The 19627-nt window shown below is 41.9% G+C and overlaps 1 protein-coding gene across 1 annotated transcript in view; it reads left to right on the top strand.

The window, feature by feature from the left end:
• Positions 1-19627, top strand: part of PTPRG (protein tyrosine phosphatase receptor type G) — a 394652-nt gene that overhangs the window by 309591 nt on the left and 65434 nt on the right. The window contains exons 9-13 of the mRNA XM_077184351.1: positions 3872-4056; positions 5970-6078; positions 7753-7802; positions 10139-10934; positions 17602-17734. Of these exons, the coding sequence (XP_077040466.1) occupies positions 3872-4056; positions 5970-6078; positions 7753-7802; positions 10139-10934; positions 17602-17734 (1273 nt within the window). The remainder of the gene's footprint in view (positions 1-3871; positions 4057-5969; positions 6079-7752; positions 7803-10138; positions 10935-17601; positions 17735-19627) is intronic.

The following is a 19627-nucleotide window of genomic DNA, read 5'->3' on the forward strand; positions in this document are numbered from 1 at the left end:
GCCTGCCCAGTATTTATGACTGTATCAGCATGCAGCATTCATCTGCCAGTGGCAAACAGGTTTTGTCCAGGCTTGAGTGAGCCCTGGAAGATGAGGCTGGCCAAGATGCTGGATTCCCCCAGTGGGCTGATCTGCAGAGAAAAGCCTGGGTCAAGCTGCTGGGCAGCCCCACACATGGCCAGCAGCTGGGAGAGCCCCTGAGCTGGGTCACAGGGGCTTCCTCCAGATGCACCTGTGCAGTGCTTCTGCCTCTTCAGGGCTTTTCCAGAAGGCAGGAGCTGGCTTGTTCGCCAGGTTCTCCCAGTTCAGGTCAGCCCTGACAGCAAGGTGAGGGTGTTTTTTTTGGTCCAGGGCATGTCTGTGCCTGCAGTGGGGCATGGCCATGGTACTGCAAAGGCTCTTGCCTGTTCAGTGCCTCTGAGATGTGGCCTGGTTGTCCCAGCTTGATCTCCACAGGTCTTGGCATGGGGCTGCTAGCCCAGGACACACAGTGGCTTTGGTGTCCTGCCAGACCTGTGCAGGTATCTGCTCAGGATTGCACACACCACAGAAAGGCATCCTGAAAGCCCCCACAATATTTTAATATCCCTCAGGATCTGAATTTTAAGCAGAGCATTAGTAATATTTTTTTCTAAAATTAGCTGAGATGCTATTTCAGTGTGGAATAATGCTGGTTGTTGGTTTTGGGTCTTATTTTTTTCTCAAGAAATCATGAATTCACAGGCTTTTCTTTCTTTCTTTTTTTTTCTTATTAAGCCTGGTTTTGTTAAAAAAAAAAAGAAAAAGAAAAGCTCGTGTTTCTCTTTAGTGTGTCCTGATTAAACTTCCCCTTCACTGTCCCAACCTCTTCCTGCATTTCTATCTCTTCTTCAGCTGCACATTTTGCAAAATCAGTAGAGGTCCTTTAGCCTGTGATTCTTTTAATCTTCTTTGAGAAATCCAAGGCACAGAGAGTATTGAAAGAAAAATTAGATCTCTGGGAAATGCCAGTTGTTTTATAGATGGTCAAATCATTGGACTTTTTTCCTTGCCTTTCAGACATTCACTATGTTATTATGTGTCACTTTAATTAAATCATCAAATTGAATTATTGGATCAAATGTTTCTTTATTCCATTGTGTCCTAAGCAGGTTTAGTTAAATTAATAAAACCATATGTTTCATTTTATAAAAAAAATTCTTTTTTGCCCATTCATAAGCTGTTTTAAAAAAATGCAGTTGAACAGAAAAGGTTGGTTAATACTAAATTACTCCAGGTTTTTCAGATAGTGCTCTCTGCCTTGGAGTAAACTGAGCCAAGTCATACTAAGTCATGAAAATTTTGTAATATTTACTGGGAAATCAGAGTATTTTAAATTCAGCCTCGTTTTAGCTGGCTGTGAATGAGGCTTGTCCTCAGTGAAGTCCTCAGAGTGACCCAGGTGATTCCAAGTGCTCATGACCTCCTTGGATCAGGGGCTGGGGCAGGGAGGGTGTCCTGGCTCTGGGTCTGAGGGTGTCCTCTTTATCCTCGGGAATCCCAATTCTCTGGCTGTCCCAGATGCCATCCAGGCTGGCTGCAGAGAGTGGCACAGAGCTGGGGACCTGGCAGCCCCCTCTCCCTGGGGTGCCTGGGGCTCCTTGTGTGGAAAGCAACTGGCCAGACACCACTCAGAGGGCTGCTGCCATTAAGGTGGATCTCTCTGTCTCTCAGGAAGGTTACCTGCTTGAATTATTTCTAAAACAATTTGATGCATGATTACTTTAAATATATAAATCTCTGCCTGTCCTCCTGGAGGACAAGGACTGGGTAAGAGTTTTAGGTCTGGGCAGTGCTTCACCCTGGCTCTGTCTCTGATGGGATTTGATTAGGTGGAGCAGTAAAGGCTGGCCTGGCATTTTGAAGTGTAATTCTGTGATGACAAAGGGCGTCAAAGAGGGCAGTTATGATTTATTGGTGCAGTTATCAATAAACAGTGATGTCAGGGAGAATTGATCTGACCATCTCAGTGGAAAGAGGTGAGCATGGAGAGGCATACCAAGGATCAGGGAGCTCTGTAAATAGTGATAACAGAGGTGGATTTTGGCTGTCCCATCTCATCCAGGTCCTGGCCACCTTCATGCTGTGCTTTGGGGGGCCAGGAGGGAGCCAGAGGGAAGCCATGGTGTGGCTTCTGACTTTGTGGCACTGACAGCAGCATGCTGCTTTGGTCCCTTCAGCTTGGTGTAAATAGAAACTCACATACATTTATCCAAAGGTATTGTAGGGTTTGTTTGTTTTGCTGGATCATGCTTCTGGGTTGAACAGAAGGATCTACTGCAAAAATTCAGGATTGTCACCTCTCATGGCAAGAGCAAATATCAATGATATTTCCTGCCCAAGCATATTTCTGTAATTCATGTTGTGTTTTCCAGCTAGCTACAAAATGTGAATTATAACTGCACAAAGGCATTTGACAGATATTTTTCTATAGTACTGGTAATACTGGTGTTTAAAGCATTTAATCATTTTTATTTAAGAACTGTAGCTATTTCAGTAATATAACAGCAGTGCTGCTTGGCCAACCTGGAAGTCCAGGCATAGGAATAGACATTTTTCCCTTTCAGTGCTGCCAGGACTCTTTAGAAGTGAAATAATGGCCAAATATACATGCAGTCACATACCTGCAGAGTGCAAACAAGCTCAATGTGTTGGCTTCAAGAGGAAAAGTCATACTGGGAAAAATAATTCTGCAAACAGTGTCAGCCTGATGGGCTGAGTGACACTTTGCCAGAAGAGACCAGCTCCTTTGCCATGGCACATGTGCTTAGGTATCATTGCAAGCGATTTTCTTTGGTTCAGGGTTTATACTGAGAAAGAGAATGTGAGAATCTGCCCTGAATTGGGTATTTTAAACGTGATTTTTAAAGCTTGAGGGAAAAAATCTAAACTCTTTCTAGCTGGGAAGGGGATGATGCAGTTTTCCCACAGCATGTGAGTGCCATCTAGTGTTGTGCATCCCCAGCCAGACCTTTCCAAGGCAACTCCTTGAAAAGAGTTTCCTCAGTGCTGCCAGGGGACTGTGCACACCCCACTCCTCCAGGAGCCAGGATCATCTGTGCCTGGGCTTGCTCTGCCCTGCAGAATTTTGGGTTTGGTACTGGAGGATGCAGAAGCCATGGTTTGTTTTTTTCCCAGAGGTTAAGCTGTCCCTGTGCTGATGTCCCCACTGACTTAAGCAAGGCTGAGAAGTAATTTGTGCCTCCAGGCTGCAGGCAGGGTTAGGAAGGCAGGGCTGCCTGGGGGTTCCTCTGCTCAGAGGAGATGGCCAAGGCCATCAAAGAGCCACTCTTCCCTGTGCTGGTAATACAATACTGACAAGCTGTTGAGCATCTTTGAAGAAAGATATATAGGAAAAGGAATATAAAATAACTGTAAAAATGTACTAGGTTAACAAGAGAACATTTACTGACCCAATGGTGTCGCATTTTCAGAGGTTTCAACTCTTTCCAGGGCCAGCAGAGCACACTGGGGTATTTACCCCTTAACAGCAGGAGGGTGGGGATGAGGGAAGCTGGGGATCAGGTCCACTGTATTTCTTAATGTTGCAGTGCAGAGCTCTTCAGTCACCAAGTTAAAGGGTAGGTGCAAATGTCAGGACTGAGAATTAAGTGGAGAGCTAAGCAACCTGCCTGCAGAGAATGGATTCTCTCATTCACTTTACTCAGGAGAGCAGAAAGCAGCTGCAGGTGGTATTAAATCCCATTGGTCTCAGTGGATTGCAGTCTAAGCTGTTACTGCAGGCCAGGGCATTAAAGAAAAAACCTAGCTCTTAGAGTGAGGCACTGTTCATTCTGTTTGTTTTCTCTCAGTTATTTAGAAGAGCTTCATATTTTCTCCTTCTGTTTTTCAGCTTGTAGCACTCCTCCAGTCAACATGAAAGTGCAGCCTGTGAACAGGACAGCACTACTGGTAACCTGGAACCAACCAGAAACCATTTACCACCCTCCAATCATGAACTACATGATCTCATACAGCTGGACTAAAAATGAAGATGAAAAGGAGAAGACTTTCACCAAGGATAGTGACAAGGACCTGGTAAAAGCACAGCATCCAACCCCAGACATATGTATCAAGCCACCCTTATATTGTTATTTTCTTGGTAGAAGTGGGTAGAGGAGGAAAAGCAGTTGTTTGGCCCATGATGAATTGCTATTTAAATGTTCAGCATTAGCTGAACGTTGCCTAACAGGCTACCCAAACACTGGAGTGTGAATTTATAGTTTATGTGAGTGCATGAAGGACTGAATCTGCAGACACTTTTTCATGTAGTGTTACTGAGAAGCAGCTGGCTCAGGAAATGGTGAGGCTCTGAATACCTTTTGGCTTGAGTTCAACTTACAGATTTTCACATTAAAAGTCTGATCCCCCAAAATCTGTTCCTGGGCTCAGGCTTTTCACTGTGCACAGCCCCTTGTAGGCTTTGGAGCAGTTTCTGGCAGCAAGTGCTGCCAGAGGCAGGAGTTGCATAGTCAGGGCTTGAAGATTATTTTGGAGTGGCCCTGTAAAAGCACTGGCTACATCTGGCAGTGTGAGAAAAAGAGAGAAGAGCAAGACAGTTCCAGCACAGATGGAAACACTGCTCTATCTCCTCCATTTAGGATTTCATCTGCTTGTCATTCTTGTCTAAGTGGAAGCAAGTATTGTACTGGTCCTTAACATTCTCTGCATATAAAACCAGAGTGACATATTCAGGTTTGAAAGGCCTCCATTTATTGTTAATCAAAGAAAGCCTCTAGAATAATGAAATCAGTAATTGTATATGCACATGAAAAATGCAGCAGCACAGTGTTATTCCTAATGACTGTTACCATATTTTTTTTTCAAATACACAGTCCTCTGGGCCCATTCAATCAGTTATACAATAATACTCCTCTTATTCCCTTAGATGAAGCTTCTTTTAGTTCATTTCCATTTATATTTCCAATTTCCCCACTAGACATTGTTATCTGGTCACATTAGGGAACGATCTGCCTCATGAAATCAGAAAGGAATCCATTGAAAGGCACCCAAGGTTATGATGTATTGTAACCTCTCTCTTGTCATAATTTCACACTCTTAAGGGAGATTTTTTAATCAGGTATAAGGAGGAGAGCCTTAATCAGCAAAAAATGAGGTGGGCACCATGAAAGCATCCTGTTTAATGTAAAAGAAATAATTACAAGTGCAAGGGATGTGATGGAGTGATAGTTTGGACATAAATTGCAGTGAGACCTTGTGCTGTTCAGCAGAGCTTTGGCTTAAGAAAGCAATGACATCTTAGTCTATTTTAGGGGCAAGAGAAGAGGAAACCCATTTTCAGAGAAAAGTGCAGATTGTTTTCAGTGCTCTGGCAGATACAGTTGGGTTGTCCCATCTTGAGTCAGAGCTAGACAGTGTTTTGCTGTAGAGATAAAAAGTATTTCAAGTGACTCATGTAGCTCCTCTGTGAACTGATGTGATTGTGGAAACTCTCAGGTCTAGGAGTAAGCAGGGATATCCCAGCCCAGGATGCTCAGCCATCATGTTGCACAGCACACCAGCATCAAATTGTCTTAGCCAGTTTGTTGCAAAATAATCAGTTTGAATATGCAGTGACTTTTCTGGGCTTATCCTGTGTTTGGGTCATGGATCTCCACCTAAAAAAAATCTTACCATAATTGCTGTAAAGGTGAATGACTTGAGTTTTAAGTTTTTCTGAGGATAGCAGAGACATTGAGGCATGAAGACTGTTATGACAACAGATGTGGGATGTGTTCATTTCTTTCTCATGGGCAGAGTCAGCAGAGTCTGGGTGCATCCCTTCAGCCTTGCCCTCCCCAGGGAACCACTGAATATTTCTGTATAGAAATATAGCTTGTCTTACATGGCATAAATGTTCTGTGTTAGCACAATGCTTTATATGTTTCAAACTGATCTTGGACAGTACTGTGGGGGTAAAAAACTGAATAATATCTATTTTTTTTAAACAGAAGGCCATCATTAGCCATGTCTCACCTGACATCCTTTATCTGTTCAGAGTTCAAGCAGTTTGCCGAAATGAAATGCGTAGTGACTTTAGCCAGACTATGCTCTTTCAAGGTAAAAAAAACACATACAAATTTTTATATTGAACTATTCTCTGTTTGCTTAATGTTTTCTTTGCAGAGTGCAATGTGGTGTGAAGTTATTTCAGAAGATATTTGAATGCATGTAGACAATGCTAATTTCATATTGTGACCGGTGACTTGATCTGAATCTCATTTCCAGTGAGGAGGGTTTGCCTACACCTCTCACTGTCAGGTTTTGTCAGGTTTTAGGAGAATTTAGAGCTTTTCTTGGTACTAGTTTTCTGAAACAAATTCATCAGAGACTGCTTATGCATCAGAGGCACAGCTCTAACAAAATGTGAGTCTGATCGGTGTCTGTTTTATGTAAAGAGGAAAGGAGATCAGTCCTACCTTGACAACCACATGTGGAGACATCCAGGTTTTACCATGCACACAGCCTCAGTGATTTCCAAAACATACATATTTAAAGAAAATCAAAAGAACTAGATGATAAGCTGTCCTTTGTCATAGATTTCCTTTTAAGTTTATTGGAGAAATCTGGTAAAGCTGAGATTTGGTAGAAGAACTTGATTATTTTAGTTTTTTAAGTGCTAAAGTTTTTCTCCTTCCTGGGAATTTATTATGACATTTTTTATTAAGTAGGGCAAATTTTGCCTCCAATGAGAGCATTCCCTCCCACTCCAGCTTATAGATGCATGAACCTCAAAATGGGTAATGGAAGAAGAAATGAGTAGAGAGTTAAAAGTTTAAATCCTTAGGATGAAGCAAAGAGTTGTCACTTGGATCTGATGCTGTATATGGAACAAAATAATAGGGGCATTTTTCAGTGTCATTTTCAGAAAGTATGGGGGTTTTGATCCTGCTTTGCTGGCACTTTGTGTCTGAGGGATGTCAAGCTACAGCCATGGTTTAGTTCTCCTGTGGTGGCAGAGAGAGCAGGATCAGACAAGTGTCCTGTCCAAGTCACAACTCATGTGGAGCTCTGTTCTTGTACCTCAGCACAGTGTTTTAGGCTTCACTTTTAAGTGCCAGGCAGAAGTTAGAAACTGATGTATTGTTTATCTTTTACTAGATGATGGAATGGAAAATTCTTTTAAGTTTGACTACAATAACTGTTTAATCACAGTTAGGAGTAAATCATTACTGGCAGCTCTGTAGGAGATCCTTTGGATACTCTAGCCCAGTATTCAATGCCATGAAAGTGATACACACATCTGCAGTGGGAGCAGATGATGTGATTCCTCCTACAAGTCCCCAAAAAGGAGCTGCTGTTCTAATCTCTGGCTGTACCCAATATCTAACTAGAAAATTAATCCACTTGAGCTTTCAAAACATTTATCAGAGGTTGATGGTAGTTGTAGTTCAGATATATAGCAATAAATAATGATAATATTATAAGGACAGAAAAAAAACCTGTTATCATCAAGCTACTCTTGCTTCCTGTGTAAGTCAGGATATTTCATCCAGCTTGGGGTTGAAGGAGAGAATTTTTTTTCTGTCGGAGGCCAGCATTGCCAGGCCTGAGTAATTACAGGCAAGCAAGTCTGTGTTTAGACACAAGTGCAGAGTGAGTGAGGAATGCCCAAAGAGCTGAGTTGCCTTTGCTCCAGGCTGAGCCCTGTACCTGTATTCTGCAGCCCATGTTTAGCAATTGCTCCTCTGCCTCCTCCCCTGCCCTGACGTGCTGCTCTTCTTCCCTCCCCAGCTAACACCACTCGAATTTTCGAGGGGACCCGAATTGTGAAGACAGGAGTGGTAAGTGATGAATTTAGGGAACGGGGATTTGGGGACATTTCCCACCAGGTGGCAGCACGATGTTGGAAATCTGCAGCTTTCCTGGGGAAGGGGTGTCCAGACCTGTCACATAAGGGTTTATAGCATAAAATGCAGTTCCAATATGAAATGGTTTTCTAGCTTCATGCTCTGAGAGGCTTTGACCACTGGAGAATCAAGTGTTAAAAAGTTTTCCTCAATCTGTATTCAACCCATTTAGAGGAGATTTGTAAAATATTAATGATGACTGTGGAAATAAATTTAATTTATTTTATTAACTGTATGAGCAGAAGTATATGCAACAGAAATAAGGCCTCACACACAAAGAGCATCTTTGCTCTTCCAGTGCTTTAAAGATACCTGTTACTGTGTGAATAAAGCCTGAAAAATGTCTTTGTTTTATTTTAATTCAGGTGAGACTGTACCGTGTCACTGAGGCCAACTTTTGTGTTCCAGAATCAGAAATGTTGGTACATTTACAGTAAAAATGGAATACACTGTTTCAGATTTGAAACCATCTTATTAGGTTATTTAATATAAATAAACTATAAACTATCCATAACCTAAATTTCTTGGCATCCATTGTACTGAGTTGTTCAGTCAGATTTATGGGCTGGATTCATACTATTGAATTTACTCTAAGTACATTGCTTCTGGTTTTATTCTGATCCAGTTTGATATACTCCCTAGTAAGGAAATAACATATACAAAGCTTGCATTTGAATGATTTATGTTTGTTTAATGATGTATAGAGGTATTCTAGATACATAAAATCTGCTGTCAAATTTTAATACTCAGTCCAGCTTTGAGACTGTTCATGCCAGCAAAAAGCAAATCTCACAGTGCCTTAGGGATTCAGATTGATAAGTATCTGAAAGTTTAGAGGCTTATTTAAAGTTTTGGCTTGAAATCTCTAAAGCACAGGTTTTCATCTGAGATCTCAGGTTTTCTGTGATTGCAGCTGGTCAAAAATAATGTGAGAAAGCAGCCTTGCTTGGTTTGCTGCAGCATTTCAACTACACAGCTTGACTGAACCTGGGAATTGCAGAGAGATGCAGAAATACTTTAAGGTTACAAATTTCAGTTTCCAAAACAAACATTTTACATTTTTTTTCAATGTTCAGCAGCACCTATTTAACCCTTTTTTTGTCCTCATCTGGTGCATATCTTTCCAGCTAATGGTCCTCCTGCTGATGAATTCAGTAATGTGAGACATTTTTCAGTAATTCAGAGAGGGAGAATGGCCAGGCTGTCCAGAGGAACCGCTGACACAGCTCTTCCACAGAATTATTCCTTGTCTTTAGACAGTTCTCTTCAGTCTCTTTTTCCACATGTAATTCAGGACTAGTTCTTTATGAACAGACCAAGGTTTAGTTCTTTATATGTGTGCAGAGGGGTTTTATTTACAGCAGAGCACACACATGTGTGCAGGACCCTCATGCATGCAGTGGGTTGACATTAGAATAATATTGGCAGGGTGCAGAGGATGCAAAGTCCATAGTTCATCAGCCTCACTTTTCTCAGTGAAGCAGGCACTGCCAGTCCTGCCTTTCATTCACTGGTGCTGGCCAGGGAGAGTCCTGTGGATGTGGAAAGCATGGGTGTCACAGCCTGAAGGTCCTGGCAGACTTGGTGGCAGCTTGCTGAAGGGCTCCTGATGCTTAGTCCTTCAGGAGGGCCCAGCTGGCCATGCTGCAGTTCTTTTCTAACAAGAGCAATGCCTCACAGCAACACCAGTCCTTATGAGAATAATCCTAATGGGTAAATTAAGGAAATAAAAATAGTATCCTTTGAGGCCCTCACAATGTGCGTGGGAAGAGCCAGAGTTCCTTGTCAGAGCAACCCCACCAGCCATGGATGCTCACGTTGGCAGCCTTTATTTTGGGACAGCCATTATGTAACACAGTATTTTTAAACTCCTGTCTTCTGAGGATTAAAGCACTGTGAGTAATGCAGCTAAACTCATTAAACTCCTTTACATTCTTCTCACCCAAGAGGAAATGTTACTCACAAGTCAGTAGTGATGTGGGAGGAGAAGGTCTTGATGTAAAATAAAGATAAGGATAAAGAGGGTTTTAATGATGCTGTGGTGCAGGCAGGGAGGTTTCCTCTCTTTGTGGTTTGCTGGTAGCTCTGTGGCACGTTCTGTCCTGGCTCAGCCTTTCATCCAGCTGGTGTTGGATCTCTGGTTTTAGGAGACTAGCACGTGTGTGAAAAGGGAGGGAAAAGCAAGAGAATGACCCCAGGTGGTATGTTGGGCCCCTGCTGATGCTTTCTGCTGTGTTTTCTTCCCCTGTGCTGCCGATGACCTCCTCAAGCCCACAGCATCTCCTGCCTCCTCAGCAGACATGGCTCCCATCAGCTCCGGCTCCTCCACCTGGACCTCCTCGGGGCTCCCCTTCTCCTTCGTGTCCATGGCCACAGGCATGGGCCCTTCCTCCAGCGGCAGCCAGGCCACCGTGGCCTCCGTGGTGACCAGCACCTTGCTGGCAGGGCTGGGGTTCAGCGGCGGGGGCATCTCCTCCTTCCCCAGCAGCGTGTGGCCCACGCGGCTGCCCGCGGCCGCTGCCCCCAGCAAGCAGGCCGGCCGCGCCGTGGTGGCCACCACCGAGGCCGCCGCCGCCTCCCCCGGGCCCGAGCGGGACTCGGGGCTCACCAAGGATGGCGAGGGAGCCGAGGAGGGGGAGAAGGATGAAAAGAGTGAAAGCGAGGACGGGGAGCGGGAGCACGAGGAAGAGGAAGAAAAGGATGCTGAAAAGAAGGAGAAGAGCGGGGCGACGGCGGCCTCGGAGGCACGCAATAGCACAGAGCCCAGCGTGGCCGTGGCTTCCCCCAACAGGACTGCTGAGGAAGAAGGAAATAAAACCCTACCGGGAGAAGTGCCAAAGGAAAATGTTGCCCCCACGGCTGGAGGTGCCGAGAAGGAGAGCTCTGCCGAAGCCGACACTCAGCCCCAGCTGCTCCCTTCCACCCAAGTGCCACCAGCGTTCACCGACGAACTGTACCCGGGCAAGATCCCAAGAAGACCAGAGACTACAAGAAATCCTCCTCCAAAGATGGACAGGTATCCAGAGGAACATCCCTCAGATAACAAATTCATCACCATTAACCCAGGTGAGTCATCTTCAGGGAAAACATTTTTACCACGTAAGTGTTGGAAAACAACATGATCCAAATTCCTTTCTGATTTCCAGTAGATACAGCATTTTTGTGATCTCTGGCTACATCTGATTGACAGGTTGTCACAGGACCCAACCCCACAAGTTGTTACTGGGGGGAGCAGAGTGGAAAGGAATATCCTTTAATTGGGACAGATTTGTGGTCCTTGTAGCTTATTGGAAGAGAAAATCTGGAAAAATTTTCACTCCCAACATGCTACATCAAGAACTTTATTGAAAAGAAAAAGGGAGGGGAACACAATGAACTATAGCTGTGAAATTAATTTGAAAGAGCGGCTGCTGTGCTGAACTGGAATTTCATAGGAAGTTTGGTATATGTGCTTCTAGCTAATTTAGTTTATCTGCAGGATTCTCCCTGACTGGGCTTTGAGATATTCTCCCAAATCAAGGATCATTGCTGGTTTATTTCTCAACACAAAACCTACATTCTCTGATCTTCCAAAACAAGGCACCTTCTGGGGAAGAAAAGAAAATCTTAGCCAGGCAGAGTTCACATATTTTCTATTTGTCCTGTTGAGAATTGCCAATGCTCCTGTACACTCCAGCTCTGGATGTATGTACCAGCTCCACAGTGTGTGCACAGCAAATAGAACCTCTTGGAAGCCTGCCCAGGAGATCTGCATGTGCACCAAGCCTGGTGTGGTCAGGGTTTGCTGCACAGGCCTCTGCAAGCTCATGGTCCCTCATGGTGCTCCCACGGAATGTCCGCACGTGTTCCTGCTTGGGGAGCTCCGGGCACTGGTGAGGAAAACTGCAGGAGGCACATGGAGTACATGCATGGGGATTTATTTTAGATTTATTTATTTAGATTTAGCTTGATATAATTATTAGACATTTATTTGAGTGATTATCTGTATTACCACAGCATTTATGAGATAGTGCACTTCTTTGTTTGTTGTTTCTGGGGGTATTTTACTACTATCGTTTGTTTTGCTAATCTGTAGAGTGTTTTATAATTTTCATTTTCCATCAAAGCTGCTCTAAAGTAGTGTGGAAAAGCCTTGCATATTTATTTTTCCCTACATTGATAAACACAAAAATGCAGATATTGTGCATTCAGTAATAGTTCAGAACCAATTTAAAAAACAAAGCTAAATCCAATCTTTAATAGCATTTGTTACAGAAATGCTGACCAGTCTGTAATGCTGTGAATCATAACTGTTCTGTCAGAGATCAGATTAACAATGCAGAATCTGAGAAACCTGCAACAGGTTGTGCTGATTTTTTTTTTTTTAAATACACTGCTGTTTTTCTTACTCCTCAGCTGGAAACCCTCAAAGGCCAGTGCTCCCACTGAATAAGTCTGAGATGCCTTCCAGGCAGTTTTCAACCTGCCACTTGCTCTAATCACCTTTGGGTTAGGAAGGAGGCCTGTTGGGAGTGCTATCCTGTGAGAAGACACTTGGGAATGCAGGAGGAGTTTTGCTCCACACTGGATCTAGGTTACCAAAGACACAGGCTGGTGAATTAGACTAGTACAGAGCCTAAGACTAGTTGCTTCAGCTTAATTGTTTTCCCCAGCAACATGGAAATTTGCAATTCATACAGACAGACCTGACCTAACTCATGCCAGGAGTTGAGTTCAGTGAAACTCCAGCCATAGCAAGACCTCTTCCTGTGAGAAAGGGCCTTAAAGGTTTTCCATAACAAGGTAAGCCTGAAATCAAGAGAAGTGAAGCCAAGGGGCATTGCCAGAAGTGTCTGAAAGGATTCCTGAGCAGCAGCACAGCCAAGACTGTTAAGGCCACTTCCAAAGTAAGCAGAAAGCATCTGTACATTTTACTCTGTCCCAATGTGAGGGCAGAAACATTTTGAGATGTATCTTTTCTTCTAGCATCTTTTCTCTTCTGCATCTTTTAAAAGCAGGTTTTTAAAAGCTGTCAAGGTTTCAAAAATGTTTTTGTGAGTAGAAAGTTTAATCATTTTAAAGAGTAGAAAATTGTTTCATAACAATGTACCTTTGTAAAATTAATTATATAGCATCAAATTAGCAGTTGTAAGGAGATAACTGAAGAGGGAAGTACTCATGAGTGTGCATGATTAGAGGAGACCAGGGAACTCATGAGAAATTACAGGGAAAGTGCGAGGCCAATTAGTGCAGCAAGGCTCATTTTCTTTTAGTGCTTACTTCACACATACATACACACACACACCTCTCCTGAGGCCATGTCATTACTTTCCAAATGGCACTGGCCTCTTTCTGACTGTGGTATTGGCCAATGCTAATGATTGTCTTCTGTCACTGAATGCTTGCCTGCATTCTTCTCTTTCATTTCCCTGATCATCTTTTTCTGTTTTGGTGCCCACATTAGACTAATTGTACTTTTGAGCTGCAACTGTTACACACACAGCTGCTCAGCATTGTCCATGTCTCTGAAACCTGAAAATCAGAAAAACAGCAATTAAAATTATACTCTCACAAAAGAGGGAGGGGAAAGGAAAAAAAAAAAAAAAAAGAAAGAAAATAAGCAAGGGAAAAAGATGAAACCCAGGATGATTCAGTTTAATCAGGCTAAAGCAGATACTATCCCACAGAATTTTTGTTGATTGTACCAGACAGTTATATAGGCCCTTTTTTTTTTTAACTGGACAACAACTAGACTGTTGTAAGCAAAGTAATAGCTGTGGGATAGGGGCAAAAGCCTGAGTGGTGGGCTGGCACTGAGGACAGAGAGACAGGTTTGACTCCTCATCCCAATTTCAGCCAGGTCCTCCCATCCCTCAGTGCTCACTCACTTCTGCTGAGTTCCTCCCATGGGAGGGGAGTTTAGAGACAGAGAGATCTTGATGTGCAGGGTTAAATTTCAAGCCTGATGTATGCATTTAACAAAGACTGAATATTGGATTTTAGAGCAGTCTTTGCCAGGTCTGAGGTTACAAAAGCCTTTTAGGGATTACCTCATTAGCATAATTAAACATCTGTGTAATTCTTCTCCATCTGCAGCAAGGATTATTAAGCTGTATTTTCATGTGGCACTTCAGCCATTTTCACACAGAATCACAGAGTGTATAAAGTTGGGAAGGACCACTGGAGTCAGCTAGTCCAGTCTCCTTGCTTTAGAAGGGTTCCCTATAGCACTTTAATCAGGATGGTGTCCAGACAGCTTTTAAATATCTTCAGAGATGTACATGGTAGCTTACAAGAGCAAACAGCAGAATGGGTTGAAAATAAAAGAATTGAATTATTTAATGCCTGCAAACTATGAATTTCAGATATAGGATTAAATATGATTGGCATCTGTTAGAATGCAGTGAAAAGCCATGCTTAGTAGTGCATAGCCTGTAAGCCTTGAAGAAATAGGGGGTAACAGCTGCACCATGGTACAAGCTTGTATCAAAAGTCATAATTCTTTAAGAAACATGGGTTTACCTTTTAATCATTTAATAATATGGCCAGTATTATTTTCCATAATTAATTTATACATTTGTATGAGTTCATAACTTCATTTACTCAAGGGAAAGATGAGCATGCTGACTTTCTCTTAGGAGACCCTGTGGTCTGAGGCAGTTCAGCAGCAGGGCTTTTCTTTGGTTAATGGTATCTGAAATGGTACAACAAACAGAACTTTGTCCTGGCAGTTTGTGCAATGGCAAGGAATGATAAAAGTAGATAGGTTATATAGTACAGCTATGGTTGCTTATTATAGCAAGCAGTGTTACTTAAGGGAAATAAACATGTTTCTTTTCTCAGGAACCGTTTTCCAGGAATGCACAGAAAAAAAAAGCACATTTCACAAACTCTAGAATGCCCCTTTCTTACCTTGACCTTTATGCAAGAATTGCACTGCCAGAGCCTCCCTGGATGCCTGATGCCATCCAGTACTCCCTGTGCCAGGGCTCATCCATCCAGTGCCTGGGTGGAACTGCTGAATGGGTGGTTCACAGAAGTTATGGACTTTTCCAGACGCAGGAGTAGATTTAGTAGTGCCAAGGCTTGTATCATGTGGGACCTCCTGAAACAGATATGCTGTAATAATTTTTATTCCTTCCTACTGGGATGAATTCCAAGCCAGTAAAAGGCAAACTGAATTAATTCAACGAAGGCATATGCCACTGGAAACTGTTTACATTTCTTAGCAAAAATGGAGTTTCCTAGTCCGTTTTTTAAGCTTCCCCCATCCCCTGCCAAGTACAGCTTATGGTGGGCACTGTTACAAGGATATGCTGTTGACACTACCAGGGCTTGACATTCTTGCTTTGGAAAAGAATGAAATGGGGACTATTTTTTTATTTCCTACTGTTTTGTTATATGGGAGAACAGGAAACTTTAGAGGCCCAGATCTGTCTTTTTATGTGTGTGTGTTTTCATTTCATCTTTTTTCCAAGTTATCCAGCATGCTGGCTTTTCTTAGGCTGTTCTGCCATGACACTCAAGACAGACACCAGCTCTCCAGCTGCACTGCTCTACCTCTGGCCCCAGCTGCCATTCTTGTACAAGTTTTATTGGCACTGGTTTGCTTAAGCTCTCACAACGCATTACTGAAATAGTGGAAAACACCTTAGACATTTTCATCAAAGCCAGCACAGGAACTTTTCTTCTGAAGCACATCACTGCTTGGGCATTCCCAACTGGAATTTCAGCCATCAGCGTTAGGGAATGGCAGTTGCTATTCTGGCACTCAGCATACTGAGCACTTTCTTCTCCTCACATCTGTGGTACAGGGAGTTGGCAGGGGCACATTTGTGTGTTCTCCACACTAGACTGACTAAGAGGAGCATCGTGAGCACTGCAGAATTTAACAGCGTGCATTGGGACTCCAGCCCGTGCTGTGCTTACAGTGGAATTGAATTTTCTTCCCATGCAAACAGAAACATATGGTTTTGTGTTGAGAGATGTGGAGGTGAAACTAAACAGAATATTGTCATTGGAGAGAACTGAAGCAACATCCTAATGGATATAAGGTGGTGAGACTATTTGGCTCTCCTACAAAGTTTCATTACATCACATGGTTTTTTGATTTGTTCCTTTTACTATTCTGATTAGTAACACCTCACAGGCTTACTTTTTCTCCTGCTCTTAAATGATTTGAAATGCACTGGTAATAACTGATGCCTCAAGACTTAGCATTTAGTAAGTTTGGCAAATACAGAGAATAAGCCTTTGCTCTAATTTGGGAGTTGCTCTTTTCCTTATTCTTTGCTAGTCAAGGAATTCAAAGATGTTCAATCAAAGTGCACGTTCACTTCCCCCAAACATCCTTCTGATTAGCACATCATTTAGGCTGCTTGCTAAAGGGCATTACCTCTATCAGCCTAGTTCTCAAAACTAGGAAGATTTCTTGCTGGGCTTGCAGCAGCCTGCAGCCTTGCTCTGTTTTCAGCAGTCAGGCAAAAGCATTTACAATTAACCTTTACTTCCACGTTAGTTGAATTTTACTCCTGCCTATGGAGGAGTATAATCTAAATGCTATTAAAATAGAGTATGACTTCATGTTATGTGACATCTGGTGACTTCCAATTATCTGTGTTTTGCCTGCCTATGGTGAAAAGGCAATTATGTTCTTCTGGTAGGATTTGCAGCAGTTTCAGAAGCTATGATAATACAATATGAATGAGGGCAAGGAAGCATGTTGGTAAGGAAAGACTCACACAGGCTTAAAAGTAGAAGTCAAGTGTGCATGTTTCAATCCTCCTTGAAATCTGAAGCTGTTTGTACTAATCCTTCCCCATTATGTCCTGTTGACAGGTATTGATAAACCATGGCCTGTTTGTTAGGAAACATGAATAAGATATGGAATCCGCTTCTGCATTTTTCTTTTATCATTCTGTCTAAACCAATTTATTCATCAAGTCTACATGAATTTGCACAAATTAGATGTCTTTTGAAACACACTGGTGCAGTGTCTATGCTCATTGGCTCCAGTACTTGCAGAACTTCTAGATATTCATCTTATATATGATACAATAATTTTAGTGAGATGTCATGCAAAAAGTGAAGCAGAGTTAACTCAGCCAGATCTCAGGGTATTGACGAACTTTAATTTTGTTCAAAAGCTGTGGCATAATGATTTCTTCTGTCAGTTACAACACATCCTATCCATTCATTCTTCCACCCATCTTGACAATCCATATGCTAAAAAGTGCTTTCGTATGCAGTAACCCACCAGATTGTGACAATTCTGCAAATGATGTGACATGACACCCAACATGTTGAGGATTTTTTATTTTAAGATAATTACCAAAAAATTTATTTCTAAAGCTAGGTATTACACAGAGCTTTGCAAACAGGGCTGTCCTGCACTGTTGAGAAACAGAGTACATTTTATCTGCAAACACTGGTGACAGAGCACAGCATTGGCTCAGTGGGATACTCTGCATCTGATAATAGGTGCTTGCACGAAAGAGTCCTAAAAGTGTCTAAGAGACCATAATTACAGGCAGTAGTAAAATCCTAGCCATATGTGGCAATAAACACCATACTTCTGTGCTCTCATGTCTCAGACTGAAGACAAATGGAGTCCCACCCTGCAGTTAGAGGATCTCTGCACTGTTTACTCATAGCATGTAAAAGGGATAAGCTATTTGTTTTGTTTACACATTTTTCCATACAGTAATTCTGTTTTCCCTCCAGTGATTGGTTCTGTTATGTGTTTAACACACAGCTGGCAAGAACAGCTCCAGCATGGCCACGAGACCTTCTCCTGGTAAAATGGAATGGATCATCCCACTCATTGTGGTCTCAGCACTGACCTTCGTGTGCCTCATTCTTCTCATCGCTGTGCTTGTCTACTGGAGGTGAGCCTGTTTCCTTATCAGTGGAAACTGATTAGGATTTGAAACACATTCCAGGTGTTGTTTTTAATGTGGTCCTGTGTTTTGTTATTTTATTAGAAGCTACGGTGATAGCATTAGTTAGTTCTCTGCATGCTAGAAAAGCTTTGTTGGTTAACTATTCAGATGTCTTAAATACTGATTTTTATATCATGAAAATGAGCTTGGTAGAGCTCTACCAATGGAGAGCTAGCTGTAATGATGACAAATATTTTCAAAATTAGTCCCTCTAAAGTAGCTATAAAAGATTATCTTTGTCTCAGCCTTCAGGAAAGTGGTTGTGGTAGAAAATCCCAGTTAGACTGGCCTTGGTTTCATGGGTGTCTTTGCCACAAACCTCCTGTGTAATCTTATGCAGTTCTTTCCTTCCTTTGACTGTACTTCAAAAAAGTGGGGTAAGCTTGTTTCACATTCCATAGCTTTGCTCTCTAGCATTGGTTAAGAGGTCAGAAGTGCAGCCTGCAAGGTCTTGAAAGTAAAGATTGCCTCTTACAAAGAGACACTGTCATTCACACCAGTGGGCATTGGTTCAGTGGTGGAGACCAGGATTAGCATCAACAAATCCCTCTCCATTTGATTTAAAGTAAACTAAAACTTGCAGCACCTGCTCATGTCAAAATCAGAACCCAGAGGGCCCTCATTTGTCTGGAAGTTAACATTAACCAGGGATGAGCCACCTACAAGGTATTTAGGAATTATTTCAAAATCTGATTAGCTGGGATAAAGTAGCTTTGATGGGAAATACCAGCCCAGTGATCATTATATTTACAGAATCCATTACAAAGGTACCAAGCTATTTTTCAGTACACAATTTGCTGACAATTAGTTGGCCCAATTGTTGAGGCTGAGAACATTTGAAAGAATTAATAAGTAAATGGCAATAGTCTTGTGAAAATCATTTCTATTAACATTTGTAAGTAAATAACATCATTGCAGTAAGATGGTGAATAAAAATTGCAGTGGTATATGCACAAAAGCTGGAATAGGAAAGGTTCTAAAGATCCCATTGTTTTTGAATATATATTGTCTATCTGAAGTACTAAACTTGGTCACATTCACAGGCAGGTCCTGTGAAGGATATGGTATATCTCAAAACACTGGGATGAAGGATTAGTAGTATTTATCTAGTGTTGATACAAAATGCTCTTCTAAGGCAGAAAGATTTTGAAATACAATGCTAACAGCTATTATCTAGAAGAATGTTGGTACTATCATTATTTGCAAAACATTTCCATTTCTTTGCAATTTCACTAGTGGTGCAAGAGAAATAATTGTAAAATTTGTGTTTAATTTACTCAAAGAGTAACAATACCATTCCTGAAAAGATATTAAAGTTGGTGGAGATTAAAAATTAATATAGACATTAAAATTATGTCATGTAGCAGTCGAAGTTTTTTGATAAATATGAAGCAAGAAATAAAGGAACAAACTTGAGGACATATGTACTGCCTTCTAATAATCTGTCTAGTTCTGAGGATTTTTAACAAATGTAGAGAGTGTATTAAAAATACATGTGTGTTTTAGGATAAATCAACAAGCAACTAGAACACAAATCATTCCCAGTAACATTCACATTGTGCAGACCATGTCACTGAAGCAGCAGCACAGCATTTCATTTGCAGTGTGATTGCCTTTCCTCAGGAAAAAAATAAACTGTTTACCTCTGTGAGTGTTTTAAAGTAAGGAAAAAAAGAGATTTTGAAGCACTGCAGGCTCTAATTCAGAAGTTTGAAAGGAGCAGTAATTTGCATTTTCAGGAAAAAATACTTAGCTTAAGATGTAATGGGCAACATATGGAATAATTTGCTGAATAATACCATCAAAGCAAATGGCATGAAAACGAGTTTGAGACAGATA

Source organism: Agelaius phoeniceus, chromosome 11 (genome assembly GCF_051311805.1).
Source record: "Agelaius phoeniceus isolate bAgePho1 chromosome 11, bAgePho1.hap1, whole genome shotgun sequence".
Taxonomy (NCBI): domain Eukaryota; kingdom Metazoa; phylum Chordata; class Aves; order Passeriformes; family Icteridae; genus Agelaius; species Agelaius phoeniceus.